The sequence below is a fragment of the Muscardinus avellanarius genome (genome assembly GCF_963383645.1).
Source record: "Muscardinus avellanarius genome assembly, chromosome: 6".
NCBI lineage: Eukaryota > Metazoa > Chordata > Mammalia > Rodentia > Gliridae > Muscardinus > Muscardinus avellanarius.
The window spans coordinates 84,195,097-84,207,179 of record NC_137791.1 but is presented as its reverse complement, the minus strand read 5'-3'; the positions used below and the strand labels follow the sequence as shown (position 1 = coordinate 84,207,179).

At 35.2% G+C, this 12,083-nt stretch overlaps 1 protein-coding gene across 1 annotated transcript in view; it reads right to left on the bottom strand.

Annotated features, from left to right (window-relative positions):
* CENPC (centromere protein C) overlaps window positions 1-12,083 on the bottom strand; it is a gene marked incomplete at both ends in the record, with an annotated part of 65,912 nt that overhangs the window by 19,376 nt on the left and 34,453 nt on the right. Inside the window, 4 exons of the mRNA XM_080697238.1 lie at window positions 1,089-1,148; window positions 5,273-5,343; window positions 6,948-7,091; window positions 9,131-9,419. Coding sequence (XP_080553364.1) covers window positions 1,089-1,148; window positions 5,273-5,343; window positions 6,948-7,091; window positions 9,131-9,419 — 564 coding nt within the window. The remainder of the gene's footprint in view (window positions 1-1,088; window positions 1,149-5,272; window positions 5,344-6,947; window positions 7,092-9,130; window positions 9,420-12,083) is intronic.

Below are 12,083 nucleotides of genomic sequence, written 5' to 3'. Positions count from 1 at the left end.
CCTCTTCTGCCCTTACTTTCCTCTCAAATATACCAAGTTTTGTTCAGTAGTCTAAATTATAAGGTATTATCACAAAAATCCTTGGTTAAGCACTTAGAAATGTTTCTATTAGGCCGGGCATGGTAGCGCACGCTTGTATCCCTGCGCTTGGGAGGCGGAAACAGGAATATCACGCTTATTGGAAGCCAGCTGTGCTGGCTTAAGAGACACTGTTTCCAAATAAAAAAATATATGCTTATTCGAAGCCAGCTGTGCTGGCTTAAGAGACACTGTTTCCAAATAAAAAAAATATATATAAAGAGGTCTGGGAGTGTAGCCCTGAGATAGAAGGGTTTCCAGGAACCCCAGTACCACCAAAAAAAAAAAAAAAAAGGAAAGAAATGTTTCCATTAATATTAGAATTACATTGTAGACACAACCTAATGGACAACAACTCACACTCTTGTACAATCCCCTCTCTCAAATACAGGTGGGACCTAGTACTTTCTTCTAATCAACAGAGCATCTAATCAACATGCTACAGCATCACCCCTGTGATTAAAACATGATTTTATACACACACTGCTTAGTATACAGCACAGTATACAGCACAGAAAGCCATTCTATTATCACACAAGGGTAGAAAGCCCCATGAATCTTAACTGGTATCTTTTGGGGAACCATAAATTTTTAATCTTCACATGGACCTCCCATGGGTTCCACAGCTCCCATCATGGTCTATTTATCATTCTAGCTACTGATCTGTTTAGGAGCGAATAACATGAAAGTGGGAAAATAAGCTGTCAAGGATGCCATCTACTTAGCAGTTATATTTGAGAGAATTCTCTATCCTAGCTTCATTGGTTAAGTGAAATTGAAGAATCCTATCTGTTATGGAGCAGTTAGAGTGCTACAGAACTTACAAATGGACACCAGACTAAGTGGCTTGTGATGACTGAAATTTATGAGAACTAAATATGTAATTTTAATGTACCTACTAACTAATCCAAGTAATACCTCCCCTGCTTAAAAAAGTAAGTTATATTTAGAAACAGATCTAACAATAGCATTTTCCTCAGTACAAATATTAAAGAAGGAAATTATATTACTTAATTTGTGATGCACTTTCTTCTCTGGTGGTACTTCAGATCTGTTTACTCTTGAATCATCTGTAAAATGTAAAAAAGAATAAGGATAGCAATGGCTATTAATTTTATATTGACAAAGTATGTTGTTACATGGCCAATTTCAGTATAAGCATTTTCAATAATATCTGACCAGACAAAACATTTAATAAATTTTTGCTTTTCAATGCAAAGAAATAAAAACTAAGGAAAAAAATGTAACATTTTTCTAGACTTTGCTATGATAAACATTTAAAAAGCCTAACAATTGTTGGTGTGGTGGTGCATGACTGTAATTCCAGTGCTTGGGAGGCTCAGACAGAATGATTGCAGGTTCTAGGACAGCCTCAGCAACGTAGCAAAGACTCTCAACAATCTAGTGAGACCCTACTTCACAAAACAATAAATTAATCCCTGGGTTCAATCCTCAGTACAACAAAACAGTAAAGAAGAATAAATAAATAAAAAGAGCATAACAGTTAAAAATAACAAAAACATAAACTCCTTCCATCCATTCATCTATTCATCCATCCATCCTTCCTTTTCCTTCCTTCCTTCCTTTATTTGTACTGCAGATTTGACCCTGGAACATTATACTTCTGAGCTATACCCCCAGCCCTTTTTATTATTTATTTTGTTTGTTTGCTTGTGTGTGTGGTACTGGGGATGGAACCCAGGGGCTTTCTATCTCTGGGCTACACTCCCAGACCTATTTTATACTTTATTTGGAAACAGGGTCTCACTAGGTTTCTGAAAGCCTCACTAAGTAGCTGAGGCTGGCTTTGAAACTGCAAAATCCTCCTGTCTCAGCCTACCAAGTGCTGGGATTACAAGTGTGCACCACCATGCCTGGCCTGCCCTTTTAATTTTGAAACAGAGCCTCAGTACATTAGTGCATGCTGGCCTCAAATCTGAGATCCTATTTCAGCCTTCCAAGTACTGGGATTGTAGGCAACTGCTATCACACCCATATTCAAACAGGTTTTCTAACTGCTTATGGCCAGGGGAAATAAACCACTGGTAGATAAAAATGCAAATGATGAAGACACAAAAATAAACAAATATAACATCCACAATTTAATCACAGATCTATCTGAAACTTCTCCTTAAAATTATAAAATAGTACAAATGGGTGGGCATGGTGGCACACGCTTGTAATCCCAGCATTCAGGAGGCGGAGATTGGAGGATCCCAGTTCACAGACAGCCTCAGCTACTTACTGAGGCCCTTCGCAACTCAGACTTTTTGTTTCAAAAAATAAAAATACTAAAATATAGGCCTGGGGGTGTAGCTCAGGGTACAGTGTCCCTGGGTTCCATCCCCAGTACCGCGCCAAAAAAATAAAATAAAATAAAATAAAAAATATATAAATATAAATATATATATATATATATATATATATATATATAATAGTACAAATGTACTAAATCCACAAATTCAACTTCAAATCTGGTAAATAGCACTAAAGATAACTGCTATTAATTCTTTCCCTTTCTATGTACAACTGTTTTTTATCAAGAAGCTAAGTCTCATTTTCTTCCTGAGGTACTACAGGCCTTTAGTGACTTGCTTGACTAATAAAATGCAACAAAGCATTTAGCTTCAAAAACTTCAAAAAAAAACTTCAAAAAAAGTCCTAAATCATAATAAATTATGTACATTCTAATCCAGTACTCAAGAGTTTTCATTGGGGGAAGACAACAATAATATACAAAAGATTACCCAAGATTGCCATGCTATGAGGAAACCCAGATGGCCATGTGGAAAGGTCATATGAAGGAAAAGAGATGCAGGGCCCACCCTGAACATTCCATCCATCCTAGCTGGGTGCCAAATACAGAAAGAAGTAAAGAAGTCATCCTGGACGGCTAGCCCAGTTGAACTTTCAGATGACTCCAGTTTGGCAGCTTGCATCTAACTATAAAATTATGGAAGTACCCAAGTACAAATTGTCTAGCCAATTAAAGTTAATCCACAGGACCATATAAGATAAATGAGTAGTTGTATTAAGGCACTATGTTTTGGGGGTGGTTAGTTATACAACACTGTAATTGGAGACTTCATGTCCATGAACCACCTATGCTATATCAGAATATCACTCCACAAAAATGCCAATTACAAAAGAAAAACACAGCATCTTTATAGTAGAAAAACTTGGCAAATAATAACTTGGAACAAGTAATCAAGATTAACATCATCAGCAGTAGATGGGTAAATGTGTGCCTATGCTATATCAGAATATCACTCCACAAAAATGCCAATTACAAAAGAAAAACACAGCATCTTTATAGTAGAAAAACTTGGCAAATAATAACTTGGAACAAGTAATCATGATTAACAACATCAGCAGTAGATGGGTAAATATGTGCCTCCTAACATGATTGCAAAAAGAACAAAGCATCATTTATGTACTATTCCTTTCAAATCTGCTTGACATGCATCTGATCATGAGGAAACATCAAAGACCCAGGTTAAAAGTCAATGGGACTGGAATTGATAAAAGTATTTTTTCAAATTAAAAAAAATGGAGTTGGCCAGGTGACTTTATGTTTGTAATCCCAGTACTTGGGAGGCTGAGATAGGATGATCACAGGTTCCAGGAAAGCCCCAGTAATTTAGCAAGACCCTCAGCAATTTAGTAAAACCCTGTTTGAAAACAAAAAGGGCTGGCAGTGCAGCTTAAAGATAGGATGACCCTGGGTTCAGTCTCCAGCACCAAAGGGGAAAAAAAAAAAAAAAAAAGCTAGAGTTAAGGACACTAAAATTTCTTACTTAAAATAACATAGCTAGTAAATAGCAGAGGTAGATTCAATCCCAGGTCCCTAACTGTAGACACCAAGATCTTAACCATACACTCCTTAAGTGACTCCTGGGTCAAAGAAAACTCATTACTATAAATGAGAATATATTATAATAACAAACCAAAACAAACCTATGAAGCTAAAACTGTACTCAGGAAAATTTACTCCTTTACCAAATAAAAAGTTAAAATATAAACTACACATACACAGCATATTTAAATTAAAAGAAAAAATTATAAAATAAATCTAAAGACAGAGGAAAAATAATTAGTCAATTAGGAAAGAATAAAGGCAGTGTAACAGATTATATCCAGGCATGAAATTTTATAAAAATTTAAAAAAATATAAAATTTATAAAAATGCCCATTATAAAAAATTTAACCATGGAAAGTTTCAAATTTTTCCAAAAGAGAGAAAGACTGTATAATGAACCTGATACATTTATCACTGAACTTCAGAACCATCAATAGATGGTTAATCTTGCTTTCGTGAGTCACTTTAACAACTTGACATTTTAAAATACTGAAGTAAATGCCTTTAGTGCCAATATTTAATTACATACTGATTAAAAGAACTGGGAGGAAAAGACACAGATTTTAACCGTTGAAATAATGCTACAAATGTAAATAAGATTACCAATTCCAATTTCAAAGACATGTAAGAAAAGAGAGAGGAAAGTAGAAAGGACCTGGTGGAAAGTGCTCCAAGAGTTATCATGTGCATGTATTTTTCTATCACTCTATACCAATATGATGCATAATTATAATGCATGAAAAAAAGAGAAATCACTCATATTCATTTTTTTCTTTTTTTTTCTTTTCTTGCAATAGTGAGTATTGAACCAAAGGGCTTTCTACATCTGAGCTACACTCCATCTCTTCCTTTTTTTTAAATTTTGAAACAGTATCTTGCTAAGTTACCCAGGCTGGCCTCAAAGTTGTGGCCTTCCTGCCTTTCTCTTCCAAATACTGGGATCATAGACATGTGCCACTGCAGCTGGCCTATTTATTTACTTATTTTTGTATATGATACTGGGAGTTGAATCCAGAGGCATTCTACCTGTGAGCCACACCTTCAGTCTTATTTTTTATTTTGAAATGGAGTCTCACTAGGTTGATAAGAGTCTCACTATTTGCTGAGGCTGCCCTCAAATCTGCCATCCAACTGTCTCAGCTTTCTAAGTACTGGGATTCCAGGTGTGCACCACCACGCTCAGCTCTTTCTTTTAAATCTCTCCTATAAAATATGGCTCTAAGGAGTAGATAAGCAATATATTTTGCCATCAATAAAAATTTAAATTAATGAAACAGCACTCCTTAGTGCCTATCTATGTCATGAAAATCAAGACAACAGAAATAAACAACTTACCTAAACTTTCAGGATCTTCTTTATCATCCACATTTCTAGATATTAAAAAATTCTTGAGCCTGGAAGGTCCACTAAGAAAAAAATAGAATATAGCACAAAATTTATATTCTTATAATACATATGTCTAATATAGCTAAAATTAATAATTTTCTCCTCAAACTGCCATAGGTTGCTTTCTATAAAACCAATAATAATAAGTCACCACAAAACATTTATCTTTTACATAAAACAAAGACTAAAATTTAACTTTATAACTGATGTAACGTTAAACATGACTTTTTAAGCTAACTGATGCTCAGTTATGAACTACAAGACAATATTCAATAAAAATCAAATTAAAAAAAATAAAAAATCACCATATCTTAATTTAAAAAGACTACAAGTGGAATTTAAAATGCAGTCCAGAAATTGTCAGAGATGATCAAGTTATTCCAGTTTTATATCTCTTTCTTCCTATTATGAATCTAATATTCCTATTATGAATCTTGGGGTCTTAAACCCCAATAAACTTCATTGCTCCCTTAGAATTTTAGAACTTGTATTATCTTTATTTTTTCTTTTTTTCTTTTCTTTCTTTCTTTCTTTCTTTCTTTCTTTCTTTCTTTCTTTCTTTCTTTCTTTTTTTTTTTTTTTTTGGTGGTACTGGGGTTTCTGGAAGCCCTTCTACCTCCGGGCTACATTCCCAGACCTATTTTATACTTTTTTTTAAAAATTTGGAAACAGGGTCTCTTAAGCCAGCACAGCTGGCTTCGAACCTGCGTGATCCTCCTGTTTCTGCCTCCCAAGTGCAGGGATTACAAGCGTGCGCCACCACGCCCGGCTATCTGTATTTATTTTAAAAAGGTTTTATGACCTCAGATATAATACAAGTAGGTTATCTTGACTTGCTCACTGAGTCGGTGGATGTTTTAACAAAATATTCACAAATTCTTTGCTATCCCTCCTTTCAAGAGGTGAGGCCTTTCCTTCTTGAATGTGGTCTGGATTTGTGACAACTTGTTTATAACAAACAAAATACTGTAGAAATGAGCATAAAACTTCAAAAATTAAGTAGATAAAAGGCACTGTGAGTTCCATCAGCCACACATTGTTTTAGATATCCTGCTTTATGGGAAACCACTTGCTAGACTGAAGAGCGCTATGGAAAGGGCCCATCTTGTGAGAAGCAAAAAACAGGTTGAATGGCCAGCTAGGAACTGGGAGGTCCAGCTAACAGACACATGAGTGAAACACCTTTTAAATGGATTCTCCAGTTCCAGGCAGGCCTTCAAACAACCAAAAACCAGAAAAACATTGTGAATGCTATCTCCTAAGCCAAAACTAGCTAGCTAAGCCTCCCTAATTTCTGACCAATAGAAACTGAATAAATGCTTACAAGCCTATAAAAAAATTAAGTATTGGGATAACTTGTTACATAGAAATGGTTATTCTCTATATTAAAAGTAGCTTAACATTGTGGCACATGCTTATAATCCCAGTACTTGGGAAGCTAAGACAGGAGGATTGCAATTTCATATCCAACCTCAGCTACTGAGTGAGACCCTGTTTCAAAATAAAGAATAAAAAATAGGGCTGTGGTGTAACTTGGAGATAGAATAATCTTGGGTTCAATCTCCAGTACTGAAAGAAAAAAAAAAGAAAAGTAAAACTTATTATACTTAGAATACATGCATACCTTTCTTCCAAATCTGAAGTTTTAGGCTTGCCAGAATCCAAATTAGTTTTTGGAGTCTTACATGTATAGTCAATGGTCTGAGACTTTTGATGAAAATTTTGTGCAGTTTTAATATCATTTTGATCCTTGGAGCATCCTGCAGTTCTAAGAAAATAAAAAGGTTAAAACTGCTTATAGTTCATAAAAAATTTTTTTTCCAGAAACAATACATAGATAAAATATAAACAACATAATACTGGCTATAACAAATATCAGCTCACCATATTTATGTCCTATGACTTACAACTGGATCAGAAAGAAAATTGATTATAGGACCTACCATTTCTAATGTTAAAAATTGTGATCATAGCCGGGCGTGGTGGTACATGCCTGTAATCCCAGGATTTGGGAGGCTGAGACAGGAGGATCACACAGGTTTGAAGCCACCCTAAGCTATTTAGTGAGGCTCTCGGCAACTTAGTAAGACCCTGTTTTCAAATAAAATATAAAATACGCCTGGGAGTATAGCTCAGAGGTAAGAAAGCCCCTGGGTTCTACCCCCAATACCACAATAAATAAATAAATAAATAAATAAATAAATAAATAAATAAATAAATAAATAAATACTGTGATCATAGAACTGATCTAAATCTGGTCTAAGATGGGAATAATAAGAAAAAAACACTAGGAAACATTACCTAAGATAGCCTATGGTATAGACTATACAGTTAATCTATCAACTTACTGGAGAATCCATAAACAACTAAAATCATTTCAATATTTCTAAGTCAGTTAGCCTACTCGGAGGGGGGAGTAGGGTCCTCACAAAGACTCAGCTCATGTAACCAGTAGCTCGTAGGTATTAGTTTCTCCAAATATACACAAATAAGATACACTATTTCTTGGGAAGGTCTATTTTTGGAAGAAATACCATCTTCCAGGGTCCTGCCATCAGAGTCAAAGGAAATAAGCATGATGATAGGAGAATATTATAAACAATTATATTCCAACAATATAGATGAAATGAAAAATATCCCCAAAATACACAACTAATAAAAGAGATAAACAATTCCAAATGATCTATGAATCATTAATCAAAAATCTACCCACAGTAGGGCATGATGGTATACACCTATAACTTAACAATATATTGAGCTAAGTACTTGGAGGCTGAGACAGGAGAATTGCAGGTTCAAGGAAAACCTCAGCAATGGTGAGACTTGTAGCAACGTAGTACGACCCTATTTTAACTTAAAAAAAATTAAAAAGGGCTGGGGTATACTTCAGAGGTAAAATGCCCTGGGGTTTGATCCCTAGTACCATAAATAAATATAGAGAAACCAGATATAAAATGACCAAAAACACCTCACATTTCAGGATATATATGGTATTTTTATGCTACACAATAATGTGCACAAATATTTTAGATCATTCTGATCATTTATTCTAGTAATTTAATAAGTATTTTGTTGTTTTTAACACACAATATGTATTAAATATTTAACTGACTTCCACAGCAAAAGCATAAAATAGTACTTAGCTCAGTATGTTAAGACTTATGAAATTCCATTAAAATCACTTAGCACATATAATACACTCAAAAATGTCAATTATCACGTTAAAAGAAAAATTAAGATATGTTCCTAATTATTACTATCACATGAATCTCACTTTAAAAGGAAGAAGCTCAAACTGTGTACTTAAAAATGATTAAAACAATGTTTTACCTTACTCAATTTCTACCAGAATTTTTTTTTAAATAAGGAAGCAAGTCTTAAACAAAAATACTATCTTATTAAATTTAACACTAATAGTGAACATGGTGGCACACCCCTATAAAACAGGAGAATCACAGGTTTGAAGCCAGTCTCAGCAACTTAGCAAGACCCTGTTTCCAAATAAAAAATAGAATATGGCTGGGAATAGCTCAGAGGTAGAATGCCTCTGGGTCCAATCCCTAGCACCCCACCCAGAAATTTAACATTCACAATCCTATATATTATATATTATTCCCTCTATTACTATGAGGAAACAAGATCTGAGTATTACTTTGCCTTGGTCTCACCCAGCTCATAGCAGAACCTTTATTAGTAACAATCTGTCAGAATGCAGAGCCCTTTATGCTAATACTCTGCAAATGATTAAATAGCAAAGAAAATCTATTAATTGCTGAACAACAAAAGCAACTACAAAATAGACATTACCCAGAATGATCAAAATTTTTCTTCTTAGCAAGGTGTGCTTTGTCACTTTCCATTGACTTATTCTGGGAACTGGAAATTGCTTCTTGGCTGAAAATATCCCCAGAACCTTGAACATCTAAAAACTTCTGTACGCTTGAGTTGCCTTGGATAGATGTCTTCTGCTTTTTTGATGGAATAGTTTTTTTCCCAATATTCTTAGATAACTTATTTATTTTCTTAGCAGGTTTTTTTCTACTGTTGTGATACACTGATAATTCATTTCTTATTGAAGAATTGCTATGAACAGGACCTGAAGGATTCAATGATTTAAAGTTATCATGTCTGTCAAGATGCTCTGGCTCACTGAAATACCATCATCATTTATATTCACATATAAATGCATATATCCAGACCAATCTTATAGGCTAAATTTGTTTCCACATTAAATACCTTTAAAATCATTTAAATTTAGAGAGAGAAGCATTAGACCCTTTAAACCCACCACAAGCTCCCCCAATCAATCTTCTCTCTGGCTTTGCCCTATACTCTTCTGACCATTCTTAAGATTCTGATATTCTCCTTGGTTCCAGCTTCAACGTTTCACTCCATGTATTTTCACCAGGCGGGCCCATCTACCCAGCTTTAATTAGTATCTATATGTTGACACCAATACTATTCACCTAGCATTCTTTCTTAAATCTGCCTTTTTTGCTTTATTTCCTATCTTAATATATAGTACAACTATCTATCCAGATGCCTACATCAGAAATCTGAGTCATCTAAGACTCTTTTTGCCCTCAATCAATCCCTACACCCTCTTAGTCTTTCTTAATGGTTCACAAAAATGCTTCTTTAAAGCTCTCTTGCCTGTCATTAGCAGAAGCCCTCATCATTTCACTTCTGGATTGTTAAAACAACCCCTAATTTCCCTTTCTGTAGCTTGGTTGTTAAACCCATTCTTCACAGTTATTGAATAATCATCTTTGGAAAACAAAATAGGATCATTAGCCCTTGATTAACATTTTTTTAGGAAGAGGCTACATGGTGGTGCATGCCTGTAGCCTCACCTACTCAAAAAGCTGAGACAGGAGGATCACTTGAAATCATGAGCTCAAGACCAACTCAAGAAATACAGGTAAACCCTGCCTCATCTCCCAATTCTCAAAAAAAAAAAAAAAAAAACCCCTTCTAGTGAGTACCTATAGCATCAAGGACTAAATCTAAATACTTTCAACATCAATTTATTTCCATATCTAGAGTTTACTAACCATAACCCTCAATAATCCCTTCTAAACAAATAAAACAAAAGAATTTAGCAGTACTGAACTATTTGTAGTTTCTCTAAATCACTTATCCTCAAATCATTCATTCCTTAGACCTCAAAACCAGCATCATCTTGTAATTTGTCTGGTATGCAAATTATCACAAGCCACCTCAGACAAAAAGAAATGGAAACTTTACAGAGTAGAACTGAGTAATCTGTTTTGTTTTGTTTTGTTTTTTAGTGGTACTGGGAGTCAAGGGGCTTCTCTACCTACGGGTTATATTCCCAAACCTATTTTATACTTTATTTGGAAATAGGGCCTCACTAAGTTGCTGTAAGCCTTACTAAGTAAATGAGGTTGGCTTTGAACGTTCACTATGTGATCGTCCTGTCTCAGCCTCCCAAGTGCTGAGATTACAAGCGTGCGAGACCACACCCTGTGAGTAGTCTGTTTTTTAACAAGCTCTCCAGAGTATGTTTAGGCATATTAAAGAAAAAAATAAAGAGAAGATCAAGCTAGCAACTTCAGATCCCTGCATATGCTACTTCTACTTGAAACATTCTATCCTTCCTCCTCATACCACCCAATTTGTTGCTTTTATCTTTCAGAAGGCTCTCCCTAATTCCGAAGTCTTAGAGAAATTCTCTTATAAACCTCAATGTTTATTACACATCTGACTACTTCTATCTCTCCTCCTATCCTCCAGAAGACTAACAATTTCTTGAGACCAAGGCTGAGAAATGAGGATCACAAATTCACAGTCAACCTCAGCAACCTCAAGAGGCCCTCCACAACTTATTAAGACCCTGTTGCAAAATAAAAACTAAAATAGGTCTGGGCTATAGCTTAGAGGTGAAATACCTCTAGGTTAAATCCCCAGTAAAACATGAGCGCGTGCGCACACACACACACACACACACACACACACACACACACACACACGTCAATCATACCCCTTTACTGTTTAAAATCTTTGAGTAGCTTCTCAATACATTTCATTTAAGCTTGATCATGGCAACCAAAAGTACACTCATTCCATCAGGACTTTCACAAATACTGTTCTCAGATTTCGGATGCTTCATTCCTAGTTATTTGTATGGCTCCCTTTTTATTCATATATGGGGTCAGAAACATAATACCTCTTGTAATACCCATTACAAAAATAATATTCCATTCTATCCTTGTATCCAGTCTCACCCCTGTAATTTCTTATCTATCTCCTTACTTTATTTTTCTTCACTGCTTGTATTATTTTTATATAGTTATTCCTCACTAAAATGCAAATATGTAAGAGCAGGGACTTTCAGTGTAGGGCTTTGTTCTTCAGTTTATGTCTTTCTTCTTCCATAGCTGTATCCTTACATTTAGAACACTATATAGGTAAAACATCAAGAAATTCATAACTGATTTACTATTTTTTTTTTTTTTTGCAGGTCTGGAAATGGAACCCGGGGGCATTCGACCTCCAAGCTGCACCCCCTGCCCTAGTTTTTATTCTTTAAATTTGAAACTGGGTCTCACTAAGTTGCAGAGGGCCTCACTAAGTAGCTGAGGATATCCTCAAACCGCGATCCTCTGGTCTCAGCTTCCTGAATGCTGGGATTACAAGCGGATTACAAGCACGCGCCACCACGCCCGGCTCCGATTGACTATTTCTGACAACCCAATTGAACTTTGTCCTTATGAAATCTTTCTGTATAAATGGAATA